General features: G+C 36.0%; 1 protein-coding gene and 1 pseudogene across 1 annotated transcript; both read right to left on the minus strand.

The window, feature by feature from the left end:
• Positions 1 to 3072: 3072 nt before the first annotated feature.
• Positions 3073 to 24941, minus strand: Actr6 (actin related protein 6). The gene is made up of 11 exons (XM_046419391.2): positions 24805 to 24941; positions 21372 to 21489; positions 20128 to 20196; positions 18112 to 18235; positions 16725 to 16860; positions 16567 to 16623; positions 12623 to 12721; positions 12435 to 12513; positions 9516 to 9687; positions 8053 to 8191; positions 3073 to 4848 (listed from the first exon to the last, which is right to left on the minus strand). The coding sequence occupies exons 1-11, from the start codon at positions 24870 to 24872 to the stop codon at positions 4719 to 4721; spliced, it is 1191 nt and encodes a 396-aa protein (XP_046275347.1). The 5' UTR covers positions 24873 to 24941; the 3' UTR covers positions 3073 to 4718.
• Positions 18260 to 20080, minus strand: LOC124075686 (large ribosomal subunit protein eL8-like; annotated as a pseudogene).
• Positions 24942 to 25877: the final 936 nt, after the last annotated feature.

Genomic DNA, 25877 nt, shown 5'->3' on the forward strand with positions numbered 1-25877 from the left:
GTGTGAATCAGGCGGTATAGCGATACCAGACTTCAAACTATACTACAGAGCAATAGTAACAAAAACAGCATGGTACTGGTACCAAAACAGGCGGGTGGACCAATGGTACAGAATAGAGGACACAGAAACCAATCCACAAAACTACAACTACCTTATATTTGATAAAGGGGCTAAAAGCATGCAATGGAGGAAGGATAGCATCTTCAACAAATGGTGCTGGGAAAACTGGAAATCCATATGCAACAAAATGAAACTGAATCCTTTTCTCTCGCCATGCACAAAAGTTAATTCAAAATGGATCAAGGAGCTTGATATCAAATCAGAGACACGCCATCTGATAGAAGAAAAAGTTGGCTACGATCTACAGTCGGTGGGGTCGGGCTCCAAATTCCTCAATAGGACACCCATAGCACAAAAGTTAATAACTAGAATCAACAAATGGGACTTACTCAAACTAAAAAGTTTTTTCTCAGCAAAAGAAACAATAAGAGAGGTAAATAGGGAGCCTACATCCTGGGAACAAATCTTTACTCCTCACACTTCAGATAGAGCCCTAATATCCAGAGTATACAAAGAACTCAAAAAATTAGACAATAAGAGAACAAACAACCCAATCAACAAATGGGCCAAGGACCTGAACAGACACTTCTCAGAGGAGGACATACAGTCAATCAACAAGTACATGAAAAAATGCTCAACATCTCTAGCAGTCAGAGAAATGCAAATCAAAACCACCCTAAGATACCATCTCACTCCAGTTAGATTGGCAGCCATTATGAAGTCAAACAACAAGTGCTGGCGAGGATGTGGGGAAAAGGGTACACTTGTACATTGCTGGTGGGACTGCAAATTGGTGCGGCCAATTTGGAAAGCAGTATGGAGATTTCTTGGAAAGCTGGGAATGGAGCCACCATGTCACCCAGCTATTCCCCTTCTCGGTCTATTCCCTAAAGACCTAAAAACAGCATGCTACAGGGACACTGCTACATTGATGTTCATAGCAGCACAATTCACAATAGCAAGACTGTGGAACCAACCTAGATGCCCTTCAATAGACGAATGGATAAAAAAAATGTGGCATTTATACACAATGGAGTATTACTCTGCATTAAAAAATGACAAAATCATAGAATTTACAGGGAAATGGATGGCATTAGAGCGGATTATGCTAAGTGAAGCTAGCCAATCCCTAAAAAACAAATGTCAAATGTCTTCTTTGGTATAAGGAGAGTAACTAAGAACAGAGTAGGGTCGAAGAGCATGAGAAGAAGATTAACATTAAACAGGGATGAGAGGTGGGAGGGAAAGGGAGAGAGAAGGGAAATTGCATGGAAATGGAAGGAGACCCTCAGAGTTATACAAAAGTACATACAAGAGGAAGTGAGGGGAAAGGGAAAAATAATACAAGGGGGACAAATGAATGTCAGTAGAGGGGGCAGAGAGAGAAGAGGGGAGGGGAGGGGAGGGGGGATAGTTGAGGATAGGAAAGGCAGCAGAACACAACAGACACTAGTATGGCAATATGTAAATGAATGGATGTGTAACTGATGTGATTCTGCAATCTGTATATGGGGTAAAAATGGGAGCTCATAACCCACTTGAATCAAAGTGTGAAATATGATATATCAAGAACTATGTAATGTTTTGAACAGCCAACAATAAAAAATTAAAAAAAAAAAAATCGGAAGACTGCCATTGATAAGCCAACAGCTATTTGGGCTTGTGTCACATACAAGACGCCCCAAAAGACTGTTTTGGTATTAGGCCACAGAGAATAATGTGTGGATCCATGTTCAAGTAGATTCCTTTCTGCTTGTGGTTATTGTTCAATTTTTCTAGCTATGATATAAAAAACTGAGTTTTCCTTGATAGTATAAGGTGGTTTGTGATTTTCCATCTTGACCCTGTTGCTCTCTTCCCAACAACCAGTGCCTCTCTAGTTCTTCCTCTAACCCACCAGGGCTTAAGGTACAACCTTTACTCCGCTCATCCCACACAGCCATCATTGGCTGACACATGACTCCGTTATAGAAAGGATAATTAACTTCTATTAAATGTTTTTGAAGATTCTCAGGCATTAATTTCTAAGGAGAAATTCCTAACCCAGCAACTACTTGCCACCTAGTGACAGCTCCATAAATTACAGTTATTAGACTTAAAAAGAATTCAATTCCTAAGGATACTGGCCATTTAATTTTAGGTTAAACATTTTGGGGAAAACTTATACACAAAGCATTTTTTTTCCCTTTCCAGTCCAATTACTTGAACAGTTTACCTTTTATAGAACATTCAGTACATTTCCATGACAAGTCTGATTCATAATGCTTGAGACTTAAACTTTATCTTCGATGCTTCAAAAGTTCAGGTATGACAGATTCTTTGCTTGACCAAACTTAAGTCAGGCTCCTAAACTTCTTCAGCCCACCTATGTACTTTCTTGTAAAATAGTTTTAACAAAGAACGCTAAGTCAGTTTAACAGGAGAACTTCTCACCCTCTGCATCTGATCAGGTTTCTCATCGTCCATCACCCCCTCTCATCACCCTGGCTTGTCTTCAGCAAAAATCCTGTTAGTCTGTTAGCAGACTCTTTTACTTCTGAAGTTTCTTCACAGTAACTTTCCATCCACTGACCCTGTCTTAGTCCATTTTGTGTTATAACAGAATGCCTGAGACTGTAATTTATAAAGAATGGATTTATTTATTAGAGTTCTGGAGGCTAAGAGATTCAAGGTTGAGGGGCCCATATCTGGTCAGGGCCTTCATGTTGCATCAACCAATGGCAGCAGGCAGAAGGGCAAGAGAATCTGCATGTAGGGGCGAATTCCATTTTTTTTTTGGTACTGGTGATTGAACCAGAGGCACTTTACCACTGAACTATATTCCTTTTTACTTTTTATTTTGAGACAGTCTCACTAAGTTTCTGAGGGCTTTGCTAAGTTTCTAAGGCTGGCTCTGAACTTGCAATCCTGTCTCAGCCTCCCAAGTCACTGGGCTAGAATTGATAATTTTAAAAGGTATTTGGGGGCTGACGTGTAGCTCAATGGTACAGCACTTGACTAACATACCCAAGGTCCTGAATTTGATCCCTGTTGCTGCAAAAAAAAAAAAAAAAAAAGCTATTTTGATAAGGTTATTCCATATTCTCAGCGGAGTATAACAGGAGATGTTGGGCTGGGGTATGTTTGGAGAATGTGGCTTGAAGAATAACCCAGTTCCTCACAGGAAAAACATCTCAATTGGTAATGATAGTTTCTGCCTGTTCAGGATGAGGTTGTGGCAAATCAAGAGAACTACTTTCAATGGGGGCTTACCTTTTTAATCTCCAATCATATCATCTAGAAATTCTAACAGTTATATTATTTGGTTTAAGAAAGTATTTTGCTGACAGCATCTTCTTGTTACATTATCTATAAATTATATGCTAATAACCAGCATCACACAAACATAGTCACTTTGCAACTCTGTAATAATAACCAGACTCGGTCTAGGAATTACTGGGACCAGACCCTAACCCAATAGAATCCAAAATATGACTGGAGTAGACATCTCTTTCACCCTACCCAACATCCATGTTTTCACCTCAATGATATTTCGGGAAAGAACTGTTTTTAAACATCTGAGTAGGGCTCTCCATCAAAGCCCCTCAAACCATAGGACTGACATATAATCCCAGGTAAGGGTAAACAGACTGCTAGGCATTTGACTCATGAGCACTATGGCATAATATTAAAAAAATAAGAGAGCTGAGATATTTTGATGGTAGGACTCTAGACGGTCTGACTCTCAGCTTCTATAACCTAGATTCCTAAAGTTATCCTAGTTTTAGCCTTCCTAAGGCTGTTGGCCCAGCTTTTGCTTAGATTTTACAAACTATCTTCTGTCCTGATAACTTTTGTCTTGCTGAAGATAACCCAAGGAAGTTTCTTCTGCTTGTAGTCCAAAAAGCCTGTGTGATCCATTCACTACTGAGTCAGCTGTTTCCTTAAACTGGAAAGCTGTACTTTTACTCTGGTGGTGGTGAGCTCAAATGCAGGGGCTTAGGCATGCTGGGCAAGTGGTCTACTACTGAGCTATACTCCCAGTCCTAGAAAAGCTATAGCCTTAACATGTTAATGTTTACTGTGAATGATAATAAAGAAATTTTTAAAACAAAACACATTTCTTCCAGAATAATAGTGACCAAAAACCCTTCAGTAATTGGCTTTAGTCTCCACTTTTTCAAACATACTTTAAATAAAAAATGATTATACATACATATATTAGTCCTCTTTATTCTGTATAAATAAGATTACAACTTTTAAATAAAATGCTTAGTTCTAAGAACCAGAGAACTAAAATATGTAAACATTTTGGCTAATGCCAAGTCAAAGTCACATAAAACTACCTTCTAATGAAAACAGAGTGGGGAGACAGTTATGACTGTGTTTTCACCTATGAAGAACTCAACTGCATTCACTCTTTCATCTCCTAAGGATATTTTCAGAAACAGCATAAACACTGTTATGGCAGTCTAGCTCCAAAGTGAAAACATGGGCTGAGTTACAACTTACTACAATGACCCACCTAAGACTCTTTGAAAATTAGCCACAGATTGAAATATTTACATAAGTTCAAGACTTTGTTCAACAATGAAACATTAACACAGGTCCTTAAGCGCCTTTAAAAATAACAAACTTTTCAGTTTCAACCAATCAAGGCTTTCATTCAAAAATGTTTCTTAAATATCAAATTTCTCTTCACAGACACTGTGTCCGTTTTCTTCATAATCTTCTCTTGTAACCACCATATCTTCAAAATCGTCATTTTCTGATATCAATTTTCCACCTTCCCAGGCATAAGTAATAGGGCTGAAAATAAAGGTTAAAAAAAAATGAACCCAGATGATTTTACAGAAATCAACTGATCATTTACGGACATGAACAACTGAATGCTTCAGACACTAATTACCAACTAAAATATTTCAAGTTCTAGCCAAATGAACTTAAAAGGAAAATCACTCATGGTGTAGAAATAAGCAAAAGTTTCACATCAGTTAATTCAAAAGGCAAGGAATCTTGGTTACAAACCACTGTAAAATAGTGAGGTTTCTGCCCCTCAGTGCTGTGGTACATGCCTGTAATCTCAGAAACTCAGGCAGCAGAGGCAAGAAGATCTCAAGTTCAAAAAACAAAACAAAAAATAAAATAAATTTTTAAAAGGGCTAGGAATGTGGCTCAGTAGTAAAGCGCTCCATGGTTCAATCCTCAGTAACACCACACACACCCAGGGGGGATGGACTGAGGTTGTGGGTCAGTGGTAGAGCACTTGCCTAGCCTGTGTAGGCACTGAGTTTGATTCTCAGCACCACATATGAATAAATTAATAAATAAAATAAAGTTCCATTGACAATTTTAAAAATATTTTTTAAAAAATAGGAGGGCGAGTTCTCCAATTCCCCTGATTTATCAACTCTCTACTTTGATAAAAATATAAGCTAAAAGATAACTAAAAGGAAAAACAATGTCATAATTGAGTCTAAGTTCTGTTTGTGACAAAGATATGTCACCTAATTAATTCTCATAGCAACTCATGAAAGCTATTATAACTCCACTTTATTTAGAAAGGTTAAATCTGGAATTAGGATTTAGCCTGGATCTAGGATTTAACTCAGAATTTTCACAGTCTGTTCTTTTGCTGCCATATTTTGTTGCAGCAATAATAAACAATACATTTAAAAACACTGCATGATAAACAATTACATGCCAGGACATACACAATAGGTCAAAATTAGAGCAGATAAGATAATTAAGTTTGACTTTGCTATCTGCAACAAAAGTTACACTCTGTGTTATAACTCAATACTATTTCTACTTTTCTTCTCTCCCAATTTAAGAAGTTTCAAATCTGAAAATGGTAAAGAAAAAAGCTAAGCAAAAAATATTCTCTGTATTCTATTTATTATATTTCCTAACCTTTTATAAAAACAGATTTACATATATCTCTTTTATTTATATTTTTATGAAAGAGATATATGTGTATACATATATAATAGATGCACAATCAAGATTTATTGAATGAAAGAATAAAAGCTGGGGCTGGGGTTGTGGCTCTGTGGTAGAGCACTCACCTAGTATGTGTGAGGTGCTAGGTTCGAGCCTCAGCATAACATAAAAATAAATAATTAAAATAAAGGCATTGTGTCCAAATACAACTTAAAAAAATATTTAAAAAAAAGAATAAAAGCTATTTCTGTGGATCCCCTGGCCTGTGATGTGTTTATGTAGGATGAAAAAATAATATTCTGTGGGGCATGGTGGCACTTGCTTATAATATCAGCAATTTGGAAGGCTGAGCAGAACCAACCTTAGTAACTTAGTACGACTCTGTCTCAAAATACAAAAATGACTGGGGAAGTAGCTCAGTGGTAAATACCCCTGGGTTTAATCTCCAGTACCTCCCACCCACACACACAAATGCAATATGGTTCACATTCTAAAGAGTATACAAACATTATTATTGAAAAAAATCATTCCAGTATTTAACAACTGTTTATTCCTTTATTTATTATCTATAAAAGAAAATGATCTAATGAGGGTCTTCTGTTAACTGCCATCAACTTTGAAAAGTTTTTCTTTAGATTTAAAACAAAATTCTAAAATCAACTAGAGTTAGGGATGTGGGGTTTTGTTTGCAACTCTGCTACTAACACTAACGGTGGATTATTTAGACATATCTTTGGTAAGTAACTCCTAGTTACTGCTATTTTTGAGTAAAAGGCCTTTGTTTATTTATAATATAAGAACAGTGAACAAGATAGCCTGTAAACCCACGCTATGGCTCTAAAATTCTACCTTAATTTTTTTACTGCTCAAGTGGAAATGACAGTATCTTTCTTTCTCATAAACAGAGTAGGAGGTAATATAAAACAATTTTAAATTAAAAAAAAGACTAGTTCAAATTATAAAAGTTCATTGAAAACATTTAGAATTTTTAAAAATCCCATAAAACTTACAAATTGATATACCTTAATGGTTCAATTCTTATAATTTCTTTTTTGGGGGGCAGTATACTGGAGATTGAACTCAGGGGCACTGAACCACTGAGCTACATCCTCAGCCCTTTTTTGTATTTTATTTAGAGACAGGGTCTCACTGTGTTGCTTAGCACCTCGCCATTGCTGACGTTGGCTTTGAAACCATAATCCCCCTGCCTCAGCCTTCTGAGCCACTGGGATTACAGGCAAGTGCCACTGACAATTTCTATTCTTGATAGAAACTGTCAAGAAATGACATCTCAGGCTGGGGTTGTGGCTCAGTGGTAGAGCGCTCACCTGGCACAGACAAGGCCCTGGGTTCGATCCTCAGCACCACATAAAAATAAATAAGTGAAATAAAGGTATTGTGTCCAACTACAACTAAAAAACAAATTTAAAATTAATTAATTAATTGATTAATGATATTGTATCCAACTACAACTAAAAAATAAATATTTTTTTAAACAAAAAGGAAAAAAAAAAAGAAATGACATCTCAGGTAATCCAATAAATGATAATTCAATTTCTTTGCCTATAAAAATCTCTTAGGAATAAGGACTGATTTACCATATGAATTGGTCTAATGTTAGTTGTGCACCTGTTATGTACAAACATGATGGCTGATATTTTACACTTCATTTCATTTTTTTATATTTATTTTTTAGTTGCAGTCGGATACAATAACTTTTTTTTTTTTTTTGAGAGAGAGAGAGAGAGAGAAAGAGAGTTTTTTAATATTTATTTATTTTTTTTTAGTTTTTGGCGGACACAACATCTTTGTTTGTATGTGGTGCTGAGGATCAAACCCGGGCCGCACGCATGCCAGGCGAACGCTTTACTGCTGAGCCACAACCCCAGCCCTTCATTTCATTTAATTCACTAAAATGGTTTATCATTTTAATTTTTGAGATAAGAAAATGAAGATCCAACAAGTGAAATGCCAAGGTGGTAAAACCAGATTTTAAACTCAAGTCTCCTATATACCACCTTACCTACCAGATGACATCCATGCTTTATTTCTATATAAACCAACACTTACTTTTCAGGCAGCACAACAGAAACATCATAATCTGTGGGAGTGAGACATCGAACTTCTGAATAAACTCGATCCCTAAATCCTGGGAAGAGGGAATTTCCTCCTGTCAAGACAATGTTCTTAAAAAAATGTGGCTGCATTTCTTTAAAGGAAAAAAGAAAGAAGGAAAAAAATGCATTAGAAAATCTGTTCACTTAACTTTCTGGAAAGACAGGGATGAGGGTTTAGGTAAGATGTGATTAAGGTTTAGAGTTATTAATTGAGAACTATACAATTTTTCAGTTTATACAAACAGTATAAACTCACAGATTTACAAAAGAAAAGGCTAAAGTTAGGAGGGTAACTACTGGCTACTAATTCACATGCAAGCTATACAAATGAGTATCATCCTACCACAGACATTTGATAATTATAATTCTTCCTCCCCATAACCCTTCCTCCACTGTAGAATGAAAAGGTCTTTCATGAAAATTTTTTTTTTTTTGGGGGGGTATCCCAGGGATTAAATTCGGGGGCACTCAACCACTGAGCCATATCCCCAGCCCTTTTCATGAAATTTTAAACTTGAAGCCCAAATTTCCAAAGTAAGATATATTTATTCTTCAACACTTTACTTTTGAAAAAAAAAAAAAAACCCATAATCTATGACAACATTTAAAGAAAGGATCTAAGTGTGAGTGCTCATTAGTTGTACCATGGCAAACATTAATCGCCATAAGGTTAGTCAGTATTAAAAGTCTACAAAAGTATCACTGGGAAATCCCATCCGATGTTTCTATTCATCAAAAAAAGGAGTTTCCTTATATTAACAAACAGAATTTCATGACATAACATTAAAGCAGTATAGAACAAAATGTTGTATTTGGCATGACAGTATTTTTATACAAAATGTGAAATTAATAAAAAAAAACATGAAATAAATGCAAAGGTGATAGCTTTATGACTTTTTCTTTCTTTCTTTTTAATGCAAGGAAAGCATACTACATGTGCTAAATTTTCTCTAATGCCTAGGTGGTTCCTTATGAAATAGAAAGATAAGATAGAAAAGTACTCAAACTCTGGAACATTATTTACTTAAATCATGCTTTAGGAGAACCCACAAATCACAGCAAAGTACAATAATCCAATCTCATTAAAATCAATCTTACATGTTAGTCCAAATATAATAGAATAAGTCAGTTCCATCAATAGCTGAAAACCACTAAATTGTGAAAATATAAATTTCTATTCTGTGTTGATTAGGGCTAAATTAAATAGACCATGACTTTACCAAAAAAAAAAAAAAATTATAATCCAAAACAAATCAGTTAAGAATTATTTAAGCACATTATGGGATCTGGAAGTCTATATAAATAAAACAGATGCCATTTACTTAAAATTATTTAGAAAAAACAGTGATCATATATAGCTTATTGTTTTGAAAATTATCATTATTCTTCAATATTTTACTGTAATTTTCGATGTACCTTCAGGTAAGTTTTGAATTGAATAGACAATAGCTTCTGGAATTCCCATTTCTTGGATGCCTATATCAGAAGGATTAAAGAGTATTTCTGGAACAGCAAATCTCTCATTGGCCAGACGAAGAATTTGTTCTCCAGATTTATATTTTCCACTCAACACCATCTCTTCCCTTGGCTTAAAGAAAAGTAAGATAAAAAGTTTAAGTTATATTACCTAGTTCATATGACTAAAAATAATAATAGGTATATGAATATATTAACTGTGTTCTTGGAAGTTTCAGAATTCTCAAAAACTATAAAAATCTAGCCTTACATCCTGTGGCCCAAAATATATAAATAAAACATTACTGACTCTAATATGCCTATTCCCCCAATGATAATCTAGCAGTTTTATTCCCTACATTCTAAAAAAGAAAGAAGAGCATAGAAGAAACTTCATAATCTACCTACACTGATCCAAATTTCTAGAGAAGAAGGAACATAAAGACTTTACTATGTCTTGTGTTCCTATTACCTCTACTTTCTTTTTTTTTCTTAAATATATTTTTGTTTTAGTTGTAGATGGACACAATGCCTTTATTTTTTGTTTGTTTTTATGTGGTGCCAGGGATCAAACCCAGTGCCTCACGCATGCTAGGCAAGCATTCTACCACTGAGCCACAACCCCAGCCCACCATCTACTTTCATTACCCTACTTTAGATTTGACATTTATTAGACATGTGGTTCCATTCTATTAGGATTTCTTCTTTTCCTTACGCAAAAAAAAAAAAAAAAACAACCAAACAACAACAACAAAAAAACACCACCCTAAATCTTTACATTTCTTTACTATTTATTCGCCCTATCAAAAATCAGTTTCCAGGGCTGGGGTTGTGGCTCAGTGGTAGGGTGCTCGACTAGCGCAGGTGAGGCACTGGGTTCGATCCTCAGTACCACATAAAAATAAATAAATAAAAATAAAGGCATTGTATCCACCTACAACTAAATAATTTTTTTTTTAAAAAAAATCAGTTTCCAACTGATATAAGTAAATACATGGTTTTTATCCTTGAAATTATAATGCCAACATTATACGAGGCCAGTTTTCCTTGCTGATTTCTGACTTGTGTTTCGCCTCAATAATCTGGCCAAAAAATACACACACACACACACACACATATACACAAAAGTTTCAGGTATGCCAAGTACTAATAATTACATAAAATCCAAGTGTCCATCAACCAACCCAATGACAATAAGTTAATACTTCCCTTTTTTGAAATTTATCATTCACATACATAATCTTTTACTTCTTATTTATGTGTACCTAAACAACATAAATTATTATTCTGTATTGGCTAAGTACATACTGCTTTCTAAAACTTGTTTTCTATTAAACATCAGTTTCTGAGATTTGTCCATGCTGATCATGTAGCTCTACTTCATTTTCACTAATGCTTATTATTTTATAAAATATATAAAAAATTTATTCTCCTGTTAATAGATTTTAAGGCTGATCCCAATTTTTCACTAAAATATATTATATGCATATCATTATAAATGTCTCCTTTTCTTTCTTTTTTTTCAGTACAGGGAATTAAAATCAGGGTCTCATGTATACTAAGTGAGCACTCAACCACTAAGCTAAAAAAATATGCAGACATTTCTCTTTCTTTCTTCCTTTTTTTTTTTTTTTTTTTTGCTGTTATCAGTTCTCATTTCTTTCCTAAGAATTTTTAACTTTCCAACAGTCCTTATCAAGCAAGCAACTAGAAGGGCAAACTTCACATTTAACTGAATACAGACCTGACATTACCTAAGCTGATTAAAGGTAAGGAAAAATTACTTGATTTTGACAGCTAAGGCAAACTGCTTCTCAAAACTTTGAAAGTGCATTGTATTTTGCCCTTTTCAATCTGATCCTATTGGATAAACATTAATAAAATTCAGCACTGGGTAAACTATGTCAATAATTTTTACAATAGGGGTTGAGGATGTGGCTCAGTGGTAGAGGGCTTGTCTAGCATGCACAAGGCCCAGGGTTCAATCCCCAGCATTACCAAATTAATTAATTAATTAACTTTACAACATGAAAATTACCAGTTTCTAAGTAATTTAATTATTTTTGGAGGGTGTTGGTCTTTACTGGGGATTGAACCCTATGGCCTTACACATGCTAGGCAAGCACTCCACTACTAAGACACATCCCCAGAGCCCACTTTTTAAAAATTGTTTATTTCAAGACAGGGTCTTGCTAAGTTGTCCAGGCTGGCCTCAAACTTGGAATCCTTCTTCTTCAGTCCCTGAGTAGCTGGGAATATAGGCATGTACCATAATGCAGAGAAAGATTAACCATAATATAGGTAATGATCTATAGATTTGTCCCATATGCTATCATTTGGCTGATAGTTCTTTTCTTTTTTTTATTATTTATTTTTTAGTTGTAGTTGTACACAATACCTTTATTTTATTTATTTATTTTTATGTGGTGCTGAGGATTGAACCCAGGGCCTCACATATGCTAGGGGAGCACGCTACCGCTGAGCCACAACGCCAACCCCAGTTCTTTTTCTTATTTAGTGAGAAATTTACTAATCCAATCTTTATACTCATGCCTGGAGAAATGGCAACCAGAAAAGCTGTCATCAACAACTGTGTTAAGCTCTGTCAATCCCAGCTAGATGTGAAAGGCTTTTCAAACCTGACTGAAGTGCGTCACTTGAAGAAACAACACTGAGAATTTTTTTTTTTTTGGGGGGGGCGGTTTCTGGGGATTGAACTCAGGGTGCTTTACCACTGAGCTACATCCCCAACCCTTTTTAAGACAGGGCCTCGCTAAGTTGCTGAGGCTAGCCTAGAACTTGCAATCCTCCTGCCTCAGCTTCCTGAGCTGCTGAGTTTACAGGTGTGTGCCACATGCCTGGCACAATTTTTTAAATTACCTTACAAAAGCCCTTCTTAATTGTACTGAAGTCAGGCAAAACATAGTCTATCATTACTGTATTTTCTTCTCCTTTCAACCTGTAAAAAGAAACAATTTGTGAAATATTTTAATTATATGTAACAACATCCAAAAACCAATTTTTCAATTCTTAGATTACTAGTATACATACTTTGGATGTATACATACTTTGCAATATCCATGTCTTTGTAAAAGTCCTGAGACACATAGCATACATCTTCTTTCACTTGATTAATCACGTGTGTTTCATCCATAACGTGTAGCTGCCTAACAGAAATATATTGTAAAATTTGAAATGGAGAAAATTTGAATATAACTTACAATTATCATTTAAAACTTTTTCCTGAAATTAAATTTGGGATCACCGATTTTTTAAAATATTAAACTCTTGAATGTGTAAAATATTTTAAACTTTATGGAATACTCTCATTTCCATATCCTATTTAATCTCTATATTATTCCTCTATGGACAGGTTTTTAATCCAGTTTGTATATAAACAGCGGTGTTTAGTATTAAGGATTTCCCAACTAAAGAGCAAACTTTTCTCCCAACAATTCTGAATACAATATTGCCATTATGCCTTAACATTTTGCTCTTTTTTTTCTAATTGTAGAAGTTTTACCCATTAGCACACAGAGTCTAGCATATAAAAGATGCTTAATATTTGATATGTGAAACTAAGAAGATATGAATTTAGTGTAGTAAATAAAAAACAATAAAAAGTGGTATGATAACCTTTGAATATTCTTCTGTGCACACAGATTTTATTATATAGTTTTATTTTTTGTTATCAAAATCAGATGAATCTGTAATATGTACTAACGATGTCCCTAATGTTGGAAGTTTAGATCAGAGAAGAAGATACTTATGTTCATTAACATGGATTTTGGAGTCAGAGACCTAGGTATGAAATACAGCTGTAGCAGCCAAGTTACTTTACTTTGTTGGGATTAATCCCATAAATGCTAACAATTACTAAACAGAATTATAAGAAGTAAATGATTATGATAATACATATGAAGTGTTTAACATAGTCTGTGTACTTAATAAAAAATTTTCTTTTTGATTTTGTATACTGAACATCTTTATATACCACATTTCACCTTTTCTCATGTACCAAAAACTGCCAATTAAACTGTGACAATTCTGAGGTATCGACTATTGGAAAATTCACCATTTCGAAGATTAAAATGTGTGGGGAAAACACAACTCAGAATCCATGAAATATCGGCATTTTTATCTATATAGCTAATTACCTCATTACTTAGTCATATTCTAGGACACAGAATATCAAATAATTTTAGTCTCTTAGCATATTTCAAAATTGTTTACCAGAAAGGTTATTTCAAGTTGTGTTCTTATCAGCAATCAATAAATGTCCATATAAAAAGTCTGCAACATCATTTGAAAAAAAAATTATGTTGTAAAAACAGCATTTTGTTATTTTTCTCTACTGAGAAGTAAATGCCAAGAGGAATTCTATTATTTGTTTTATCTAAGTATCCCAAGATCCTAAGTAATAATATTTGCTGAATTGCATCTGTGATATTATTATAGGAAATGTAACTTTTTTTTCTTTTTGAAATGGTACTGGGGATTGATCCCAGGGACATCCTACCACTGAGCTATATCCCCAGCTCTTTTTATTGTTTGAGACAAGGTCTGGCTAAGTTATCCAGGATGGCCTTGAATTTGTGATCATTCTGACACAAGTCACCACCAGCCCCACCTGCTGGGCCAGCTTCCACACTGAGTCACTGGGATTATAGGCATGTGCCACCATGACAGGCTAGGAATGTAACATTTTTCATATCTGAGAAGTATCCATGTTATGTTTTGCCTGTATACAACTTCCTAAGAATTATCTATTTATGCCACTGACCCTTTTTGTTTTTTCCTGAGAATCATTTACAAGTTTTCTACAGGGTAATGTTTTCTCACTCCTAATATATAAAGATAAAACTCATATGCTATAATTTGGATCTGGAATGTACCCCTAAAGAACCAGGTGTTAAAGGCTTGGTCCTCAGCTTGGTGCTATTAGGAGATGGTGGAACCTTCAAGAGATAATGCCCAGTGGAAAGAAGTAAGGTCACTGGGGGAATGCCTTTAAGGAATATTGGGATCCCAGCCCTTCCTGGTTTTCTCTATGCTTCCCACAAGGGAGGTAAACAGGCCTCTTCTACCACACACTCCCACCATGATGAAATGTTCTGCCACCGACCCAAAGCAACAGTGTTAAGCAACCACAGACTGAAGCCTCTGAAACTGTGAGCCAAAATAAACTTTTTCCATTATTAAGTCGATTATCTCAGGTATTTTGTTATAGTAACACAAAGTTGACTAACACAGTATCCTATTCATGTCAATTTACTTGTCTCCCTTTCCAGCTTGTTGCTTCTAATGTGACTGGGGTGGGGAATTAAATATTCAAACTTACTGAAACTGAGCCCAATTATTTTTTGGTTTTGTATTGAATAACACTGACATAAACAAAATGTAAATGTTATTCATGAGTTTTCTATTTTTTAGAATATTTAAATAAGGCAAGACAGATTGAACTATAAAAAGTAGCATATAAGGGCTGGAGTTGTGGCTCAGAGGCAGAGTGCTCGTCTAGCATGTGTGAGGCCCTGGGTTGGATCCTCAGCACCACATAAAAATAAATAAATAAAATAAAGATATTGTGTCCAACTAAAATAAATGAATATTTTTTAAAAAGTAGCATATAACTGTTATAAACTCAATAATTAAGAAGGCCCAGCTACTCAGTAGACTGAGGCAGAAGAATATGAACTTTGAGGCCAGCCTAGGCGACTTAGTGAGACTTCATCTCAAAATAAAATATAAAGGGCTGGGAATATAGCTCAGTGTTAGAGCATGTGAGGCACTGCGTTCTATCCCCAGTATGGAGGTGGGGAGAACAGGAAATGGTATAGCATTATGCTTAATGAAAAGAATCAATCTCTGATGTTCTGCCTCACCTTAGGCCCAGAGATATGGAGTTGGTGTCTATGGAATGAGATCATGGAAACTATAAGCCCCAACTAAACTTTCCCTGCTCTATGTTGTTCTTGTTAGGTCTTTTGGTCCCAGCAATGCAAAAGTTAACTAAAACACTAGTGGAAAAAATATAAAGTGGTAATACAGGGGCAAGGGTTGTGGCTCAATGACAGACTGCTGGCCTAGCATGTGCGAGGCACCAGGTTTGAGCCTCAGCATCGCATGAAAATAAATAAATAAAATAAAGGTATTGAGTCTGACTACAACTAAAAAAATATTTTTTTTAAAAAAGGAGGCAATACAAAAAGTTCCTTTGTGGTGATTATACAGCTTTACACATGGAATAACTGTGCATGCATTTATACAAATTAATGCATGTAAAAACTGGTAAAACCTGAATATGGTCTAGTTAATAACACTGTATCAATGTTAATTTCATTGGGTTGATACTGTATTATAGTTTATTAAAGTAACACCAGACTATCATTTTTACAACTTTCCAAGTCTGTGATTATTTCAAAATAAAAAGGAAAAAGTTTTAATGGACTAAGGTTAGGAAGGTGCAGTGACACATTCCTATAATTCCACTGACTCAGGAGGCTTAAGGCAGGAGGGTCACTAGTTCAAGGCCAGCCTCAGCAATTTAGTGAGACTCTGTCTCAAAATTAAAAGTTAAAAGAAAGAAAGAAACAGAAATATCAATAGTAATGCCTACAGAGATTAAAAACATAAAGACACAATTCAGATGTTATAATTTGTGTGAAAGTGGGTCTGACCTGAGAGACAAAGAGGGGAGATCTGTTTTCCTTTTTAGTTCCCTTTCCTTTGTATGCATTTGAAATTTGTTTTACCATGTTTACGTACATTATAATTTTTAATACATAATCAATGTTAAATTCCCTAGAATTCGGAAATGTATTTTTGGTAGGCACTATCATTATATATCCTCAAAAGCTTTCCAATTCAAACGTCATTAGTATATATTTTTAAGCATGATTTGAATTGCTGCCTGAAACTACAACTAAAAGTAAGAAATAATTTTAAATTATTCTAGAAAGTTCATTCCCAGTACCTCATATCCTCTGAAAGAATCAAATCCAAGTATTACCTGTAAGATATGATTTCCTTTAGATGGTTGGTTAAAAGTTTTCCTCCCACATTTATCCTAAAAGAGAAGAATTCAACTTTGGTTCAGTTATCACATATTCCATCCAAGAAATAATATGCAAATAAGATGAAATAGCATGAAAACTAAATGAAACTCACCGAATAATTGCTTCTTTTTTCTTTTTACTTCTACAATAAGGAACTATATGTGTAAAGGAATATCCACTATCAACAATGATACAGCATAATTCAGAAGGATTATCTCGGAAATACCTATGTGCACTGAGAGCCCCAGCTATAAAGAAAAAATGAATGTGTTAAATAAAAGTATACCATTAGTTTAAAGCAATAAAGATAGCAGACTAAAGCAAACACAAAGATGAAAATTTCCCTTTAACTATAAGAAAAATGTTAATTTATAATAATATTCACAACTGTCACAAAATGTTTGTAATGTTTAAATTTTTTAAAAAATCATACAAGGTAAATATAAAAAGAAATTTGTGATCAGTTTTCAAAAGTAAAGTTCACATTTTATAAAAATTAGTGCAACAGCAGCTAATTTTTACTGAGGATTTATATGCCAGACTTTATTCTAAACTCTATATAATGAGTGTGGGTTTTAATATACAGAAGAATCCCAACTTACAGATGAGGAACCTGAAATACAGGGATTTAAATAATTTTTCCTAGGGCATACAATTAGAAAGTAGCAGAACCAGCACTCTAGGATGTGCTCTAGGATCTCTTAACCTCAGAACCACTGACATTCTGAGTCAGATAAGTCCTTTGTTGGGGACTTTCCTGTGCATCACAGGATGCACAGCAGCATTTGTGACATATACCCACTAGATGCCATGAGCATCCTCCTAGTTGCAACAACTAAAAGTGTCTCTGAATACTGCCAAATGTCCCCTGGGAAACAAAAATCACCCATTGGTTGAGACTATTTCTAGAGATTCTGCTGTTAACCATTAGAGCATACTGTTGCTTACACAGACTTAAAAGTTTAAATGCTTTCATGTACACAATTAGATGATATTATCATATCCTTTAATAAACTTGCTTTTAGGTCATTTTTCTTCATATTAACTAACAGTGTAAGCTATATAATTTCAATAATATTAACAGCAAATAGCAATGACAAAAAATGAACCCAATAATCTTTTAGAAGACCAGAATATGTGGCTAATAATTTCATTAGGGAGAAATATCATATTAGCGCAAATGTACTGAGAGGTACAATTATATAAACTAAAGGTCCTAAAGAATGCCACCCAGTATTTTCAGAGTTTCTTTACCCTATTTCTATTTACTTTTTTTGTGTGTGTGGCATAGGGGATTGAACTCAGGGGAGCTCTCCCACAGAGCCACATGTCTAGTCCTTTTTTAATTTTTATTTTGAGACAGGGTCTTGCTAAATTGCCAAGGCTAGCTTCAAACTTGTGATCCTCCTGCCTCACCCTCCAGAGTAAGTAGGATTACAGGTGTGCACTATTGCACCAGGCTCACGTAGTTCAATTTTAATGAAAACTCTTTAACTTACCATTTACTCTTAATACTGCTTGGAACTGATATTCTTCAAATAGAATTTCATTCATTGATTCTTGAATTGAAGTGAAATTAAAATATGGTTCTGTGATAATAATATTAGTATCTAAAAAATCAACCTATGGGAGGAAAAAAAAATCCCCAAAAGTTTTATAATTTGTAGTGACTATCATCAACATTTGTTTTAAATATGAAAACAAAATGATTTAATCACCCAAAACCCAACTCATTATTTTTCCCACTTAATAGATGAGAAAACTGAAACAGTAAAGTTGAATAAGTTACCAAGCTTCATATAGCTACTTAGAGACAAAGCTAGGATTTAACCTCAGGGAGTCTGATTAGAGAATCTATGCACTTAACTATTGTACAATCCTACTTTTCTTAATGGTAGCATTAATAAAATGTTATCAAACTGTTAAAAATAATTATGAAATAATAATGAATGATAAAAACTACAAGTAGCAGGGCCACTGCTATGTTGTTTTTAAAAGGAAAAAAGCAAGAAGCTTCAAGATGGGGCTGGGGTTGTGGCTCAGTGGTAGGGTGCTCGCCTAGGATGTGTGAGGCACTGAGTTCCGTCCTCAGTACCACATAAAAATAAAATAAAGGTATTGTGTTGACCTACAGCTAAAAAAAAAAAATTAGAAAAGAAGCTTCAAGGTATGAATTTAAAGATTACATAAATCTCCCTACAAGTTTGTTGTTGTTGTTTTTTGCAGAATTTTATGTACAGAAAAATCAGGGAATCCCCATCTAAAAACACAGTGTATGTTTAACCCATTTTATAGTGGCCATTTCTTTAACTTTTTTCTTTTCCAGCTGGACAATTCAAGCCACGGATTTTGGACCCAGAACACTGCCTCTCCAATAATGGTCTCATTATATCTGTCTTTGTGACTGGTCTTGACAGCTTCAATTAGCTTATCTAGACCCCCTTTGTCTTCTGAGTTAACCTGTGTGAAGGTGAGGATGGTGCAGGTCTTCCTGTGAGCAAGATGTCCTAGTCTGGTCTCCCTTCTCCCTGCTAATATAATGCAGCAGGGAAACCCCATCTAAAGACACAGATGGGCAGGAAGACATTCAGCTTGATGGGATTCATATCTTGTGCAATCACCACCAGCTGAGCATTCCTGTTTTCTACCAAGGTGGTAACAATATTAACCCCTGCTCAAAAGATAGGTATTCTCTTAGTGGGAACATTCCCTTTGTTGACAGCTTTCTTCTCAGCTCAGGCCAGTAGTCCTTATTTTGTTTCTTGCTTTGCTTCTTGTCTGCACTTGTGCATCAGCTTAAACAGTCTAAACGTGTGTGGCAGTCCACAGCCTGTATGAACTGGTCAATCACAGGAAGCACTTTCAGCCATCTATAGCTGGAAGGCCCTTTGCAGCTGCAGACAGATATAGTGGGGCCATTTAACAAGTGGAGGAAAGGCAGTATGTCTTATCCGATGCCAAAATTATTAGGCCCTTTCTCATACAGGGGTTCTACCATTTTTTTTTAAAGTTAGTTTTTTTTTAAAGAGAGAAAGAATTTTAATATTTATTTTCTAGGCGGACACAACATCGTTGTTTGTATGTGGTGCTGAGGATCGAACCCAGGCTGCATGCATGCCAGGCGAGCGCGCTAACCGCTTGAGCCACATCCCCAGCCCAGCCACATCCCCAGCTCTACCATCTTGATCTCTTGCTTCTTCTTGACAGCAGGGCCAGGGCCACTTGCTTTCCCCTTGTTCTTCTTTCCTTTGGCATCTTAGGTGTCTGAAGGAAAGTGCTCTCCCACCCATTCTTCAGAGGTAATAAAATTTTATACATTGTTTTTAAATCTCTACTCAGACTACATTCTACTCATTTGCATTTATTAAATACTTAGAAAATCAAAGCTATCTTTAAAAGATTGAAATATGTAACCAAAACATTCATAAATCTGTAAATCTTAAAGTGTAAGATTGAATTTTTCATTAGAATAAGACATGGAAATAGAATTTGAATACATACTCTTAATTTGTTACCTGATACATTTCTTTTCCAAAAAGGTAATCCCAAACTTGTCTTTGAACATCCCAATTCACCAAGTAGCCCTAAAAAATTTTTTAATAAATTTAATTATCAAAAATATTTGAGCAATTTTTAAAAATCAGATTAATATATTCTAAATCATTGAGTTTTATCTCTTTATGGTTACCTTTTCAGTCTAATGCTGTATGAGTTTCAAACTAATTATATTGATTTTTTTTAATTTTTAAAAAATATCTTTATTTATTTTTATGTGGTGCTGAGGATCAAATCCAGTACCTTACATGTGTGAGGCAAGTGCTCTGCCACTGAGCCACAATCATCCCAGCCCCTGTTTTTCTCTTTTTTTAAAACAAAACAAAAAAACTGTAGGCATGGTGGCACATGCTTGTAATCTCACCAACTTAAAAAGCTGAGGCAGAAGGATTGCCAGTTTGAGGCCAGCCTTGGAAATTTAGTGAGATTCCAGCTTGAAATAAAATATAAAAAAAGGGTTGGGAATGTCACTCAGTGGTAGAGTGGTCTTAGGTTCAATCCCTAGTACCATGTACACACACGCAAAGTTTAAAAATTTGTAAATTAATGAAACCATAATATCAAGGGTTCAGAGGACACACCAATATATAGGATGCTTTTCTATACTTTTTTCTTAAATTCATATGTGCACATGAATTTAGATTTAATTTAAGTAAAATTCAGTATTCACAACCAATAACTAAATCATGGTCACTTATTTTTACTAAGAGAATTTCAATTTTGGGTTTTAATTAAATATCAGTTAAAATTTAGGTTAACTTTTCTCAGAAATGTAAAAATATTTTTAATTTGGTCCCTAGCATAGTACCACAAAAAAATTAAGTAAAACAACAAAAATTTTTATACATATGCACAACACAGTATATACACCTTGAGTCAATAACACTAGAAACAATAATTAGACTATTTTTTTAAATATTTTATTTTCTAGTTATAGGTGGACACAATACCTTTCATTTTATTTTTACATGGTGTTGAGGATCGAACCTGGTATCTCACGCATGGTAGGTGAGCGCTCTCTACCTCTGAGCCACAACCCCAGCCCCTAGATTACTTTTTTTTAATATTTATTTTTTAGTAATAGTTGAACACAATACCTTTATTTTATTTATTTATTTTTATGTGTGCTGAGGATTGAACCCAGGGCCTGGCACAAGCTAAGCGAGCGCTCTACCAATAAGCCACAACCCCAGCCCTGGATTACCTTTTGAAAAGGAAGGATATAGAAGAGTCCAGAAGGGTCTTTTATTTCATCTATCTGGTTAGCAGTAAAAGTTTTAAGACGTGCTGTTTTTGACCTGAACTGACAATTAGGAATAACCCTAGAAACAAAGAAACAAATGATATAATTATCCCCTAAATATTTAGTTCTTATCCCTACATATGTAATTTTTAAAATGACTTTATTTAACCACCAACCTGAAGGTCAAAATACCCAAAGCAAGTTTTATTCATTCTGTCTTTAAATAATTTGAAAATGCTTAAAAAAAAAATGATTGTAGTATGTAAATTATCTTCCAGAAACCATTATGGGTGGATATTAGTTCTGCCACTGCACGATAACAATCAGTGCTTTAGTTAGGGTCCTTCTGTCTTTAATGTGAAAACTCTTTAATACAATTCTGGTAAAAGATACAGAAGTTCAAAATTCTGGCCCATAAAATTGTGTTTTCCTGAAACCAAAGATTTTTTAAATTTATTTATTTATTTTAATTAGGTATATATGACAGCAATTTGATTCATTGTACCCAACTGCAACACAACTTTTCGTTTCTCTGGTTGTACAGGAATGTAGCATCACACCGTAAGTGCAGTCAAAAGAAACCAAAGATCCTATTTTTAATCAATAGGATGCTATAGGGTATAAGTAGAAACTACATTTAAATTGGTTGCTGCTCACCATAAGTTTACAACGTGGGTAGGAAAGCAAACAAAAGCCATTATCAAACACATTTGTATGCATACACACACAGGCACAATGATGTTAGGATAATGCTGCAGTACCAGCTTATTTCAATTTCTGTACTGTCAGCACTTTCTCTACATGTTTAAATATGCTTGGAGGACATAATTTTAGCTGATTTGCTGTTCTTGATTTTTTTTTTTTTTTTTTTGTACCAGGGATGGAACTCAGGGGTGCTTAACCACTGAGCTACATTTTAATTTTTTTCTTTTGAGACAGGGTCATATTAAGTTCCTTAGGGCCTTGCTAAGTTGTAGTGGCACCCCCTCCTCCACAAAAAAATCTTAACTAGGCTTCTCCAGAAATCTTCACCATGGCTGATTTTAGGACTGTCAGTAAAAGAGTCTGCAAAAGAGTTCAATGTAGATAAACTTCCTATTTTCATGCTGCCCTATCGGAACTCCAGCTGCTGGGCACCTCCAGCTGCTGGACACCAGCTTACTAGTTTTTCACAAACACCTATCCAGAATAGTAGTTTGTATACATGTAAACAAGGCCTCTGGCCTTGAGCTGGAGCTTCACAGAGATGTCTACATTTCTAAGATAAGAGAAGTTACCAATTCGGCTCCATGGTAACAGCTGGCAGGGGGAGGAAGAAAGGGGAGAAGAAGCTCTCCCCTTCTCAGGTGTTGTCCTTGAAGGGTTAACTTGTCCACAACAGTGAAAGAAAAAGCTGCTTTTCTGTAAACTTCTGCAGACTGAACTTCTGAGCCCCTCCCCTTACATGCTGGGTATAAAATTCTGAAACTACCTGAACTCGGGGTTCAGGGGATTAATTGATTACAGCAAAAGCTGTGCTCTCTGAACCTGGCTGCAGCCAAATAAAACTGTTTCCCTCTATCTTTGGTGCCTTGTCTTGTCTGTCCCTACAACAAAGTCACTAAGTCACTGAGGCTGGCTTTGAACTTTAGGATCCTGCTGCCTCAGCCTTTCAGGATTACAGGCATGCACCACTGCGCAAGGACTGTTCTTGATTACTTAGCATGCTTTGCTTTTTTCTTTTGTTTTCTAACTGTGCATAGTGTCTATAAATAACTTTAAAATTTTTCTGTAATTATGGAGAACCTCTAGTTAATTCTCTAAGTAATAATAGAATTGAGATCAAGGATATGAACAGTAAGCACACTGCCAAAATGTTTTCCAGAAAGAATGTAATAATATACATTTCTACTCAGTCTGATTTCCCTCTTTATAAAGAAATAAGTCAGGCATGGTGGCAGGCATCTGTAGTCCCAGCTACTTGAGAGGCTAATGCAGGAGGATCACTCAAGTACAAGAGCTTGAGGCCAGGCTAAGGAACAAAGTGCGAACCTGTCTCAAAAGAAAAAACAAGCCAGACATGGCTGTGCACACCTGTGATCTCAGCAAATTAGGAGGCTGAGAAAGGAGGATTGCAAGTTTGAGGACAGCCTCAGCAAATTAGCAAGTCTCCCTCAAAATAAAAAATAAATAAAGGGGCTGGGGAAAATTTTTTTAAAAATAAAAAGGCAGCTCGGTAACAAAGTGCCCCTGGGTTCAATTCTCTTACAAAAACAAAAACAAAACAAAAAGGCAGGGGAAAAAAGACAATTAAAAAAGTTAAAGTGCCAGGCACAGGGCACACCTGCAATCCCAGCGGCTCTGGAGGCTGAGGCAGGAGGATCACGATTTCAAAGCCAGCCTCAGCAAAAGCAAGGTGCTAAGCAACTCAGACCCTGTCTCTAAATAAAATACAAAATAGGACTGGGGACGTGGCTCAGTGGTTGAGTACCCCTAAGTTCAATCCCCAGTACCCTCTTTCTCTCCCGCCACACACACATAAAAGTTACGTACAACACAGGAGATAGAATTCAGTGGTAGAGCACTTGCCTCAAATGTGCATTTGCTGATTTCTGGATTTCTGGAGAAGCCTAGTTAAGATTTTTTTATGGAGAAGGGGGTGCCACTACAACTTAGCAAGGCCCTAAGGGACTTAGTATGACCCTGTCTCAAAAGAAAAAAATAAAAATGTGGCTCAGTGGTTAAGCACCCCTGGGTTCCATCCCTGGTACCAAAAAAAAAAAAAAAATCAAGAACAGCAAATCAGCAGATTCAATAAATTCAATCCCCAAAAAGAGAGGGAAAAATGATAAGAAAAAGAATCCTTCGTGAATTTGATCAGGACTTTACATGTCGGCTTCAACACAAACACATTTTACGAATACACATCTTCTGAATGTCATTGTAGTATTACTGTATAAGTGACCGCCCAGGTTAGCCAGTGGACTTCAAAGTCTTCAATGTCTCTAGATCCTAGACGGTGATTTTTTAACTTTTTTTGGGGGGTCATAGAACCCTTTGGGGATCTGATGAAACCTATAATCACATTTTCAGAAAATGTAGCTATACCAAAAACGTTGCCCACAATTTTTGAAGGTTCATGAATTTTGTAGACCTACCCCTCAGTCAGTAACTCATGTCTTCAAGCCTGTTAGAAAACGAAACATACATCCCACTTCCGGAGCTGCGCATCCCAAAACTAAAACCAAAATCAATTCCAGTTCAAAGCATGACAACCGCCAACCCAGCTCCAACCAGCGCATCCCCAGTCTCAGGTTAGAGCCGCGCGAGGGCGTTTCACTGACGTTAGGCATTGAAGCTTAGCATGCGAAACTACTGAGCATAGTCTTGTCCCTCGGAGAAAGCCAATACTTACGAGACATTTTCATGGCTGTAACCGATTTTGGCATTGTAGGCTCCATTATCCAACACTAAAGTCGTCATTTTACAACTAACCACACCTACGCAACCCTTTTCTTTCCTTTCTGACCCTTCTGCTCAGGCTTTTCCGGCTCTCTATGGTTTGGTGGGCGGAGCGATAGACCGCACTTCCGGTTACCTTAGCAACGGAGGATGCCGGAAGTGAGCGAGACCGCTTGTTAGCAGGCATCCATCGTTTCCAAGCCTAACCTGTTTAGGTGGTGGCGAGATTCTACAAGAGTAGAAAAATGCAAAGTCCATTGAGTTGCGCCTGCAAGTGTCTTCTAACCCCTGTAGGGAACCGGGATTTTTTTCTTAGTGTGTGCCCGTCTTTGAACAGAATTGTTCAAACAATGACATTTCTTGGAGAACAAAGTGCAAAATCATATGTAGCATAGAATTGGATATGAGGTCTCTTCAGCCTCATTCCCACCCGATTGTAGGATCCAACCACGAATTACATATGCTTTGTTCAGTCAATCTACATTTTTTTTTTGTACTGGGGATTGAATCCAGGACGCTCTACCACTGAACTACATCCCCAGCCCTTTTTTAAAGTTTTTATTATGAGACAGGGTCTCACTCATTTGCTGAAGACCTCGCTAAATTGCTGATATTGACCTCGAATTTGCGATCCTCCTGCCTAAATCTGAGTCGTTGGGAGAGGCCCGATGGCGCCTGTCAACCGTCTTTCTTTTTAACTCACATACACAGTCCTCTCTTCTGCCTACTTGTTCCCTAGGACTTAGTTTATTGTGTCTTGTCTAAAAAACGCTTCCTGCGGGGTGCGGTGGCGCACCCCGGTAATTCCAGTGACTCTGGAGGCTGAGGCAGGATACCGAGTTCAAAGCCAGCCTTAGCAATTTAGCGAGGCCCTAAGATACTCAGTGAAACCCTGTCTCTAAATAAAATACAAAAATGGGCTGGGGATGTGGCTCACTGGTTAAGCGCCCCTGGGTTCAATCCGCGGTACCAAACAAACAAAAAGTATTCCTGTCACACTCAGTTCTCATTCCTGGAATTAGGTTT

Source organism: Marmota monax, unplaced genomic scaffold, assembly GCF_021218885.2.
Source record: "Marmota monax isolate L192 unplaced genomic scaffold, Marmota_monax_Labrador192_F-V1.1 WCK01_AAM20220418_F8-fsc00036, whole genome shotgun sequence".
Lineage (NCBI taxonomy): Eukaryota > Metazoa > Chordata > Mammalia > Rodentia > Sciuridae > Marmota > Marmota monax.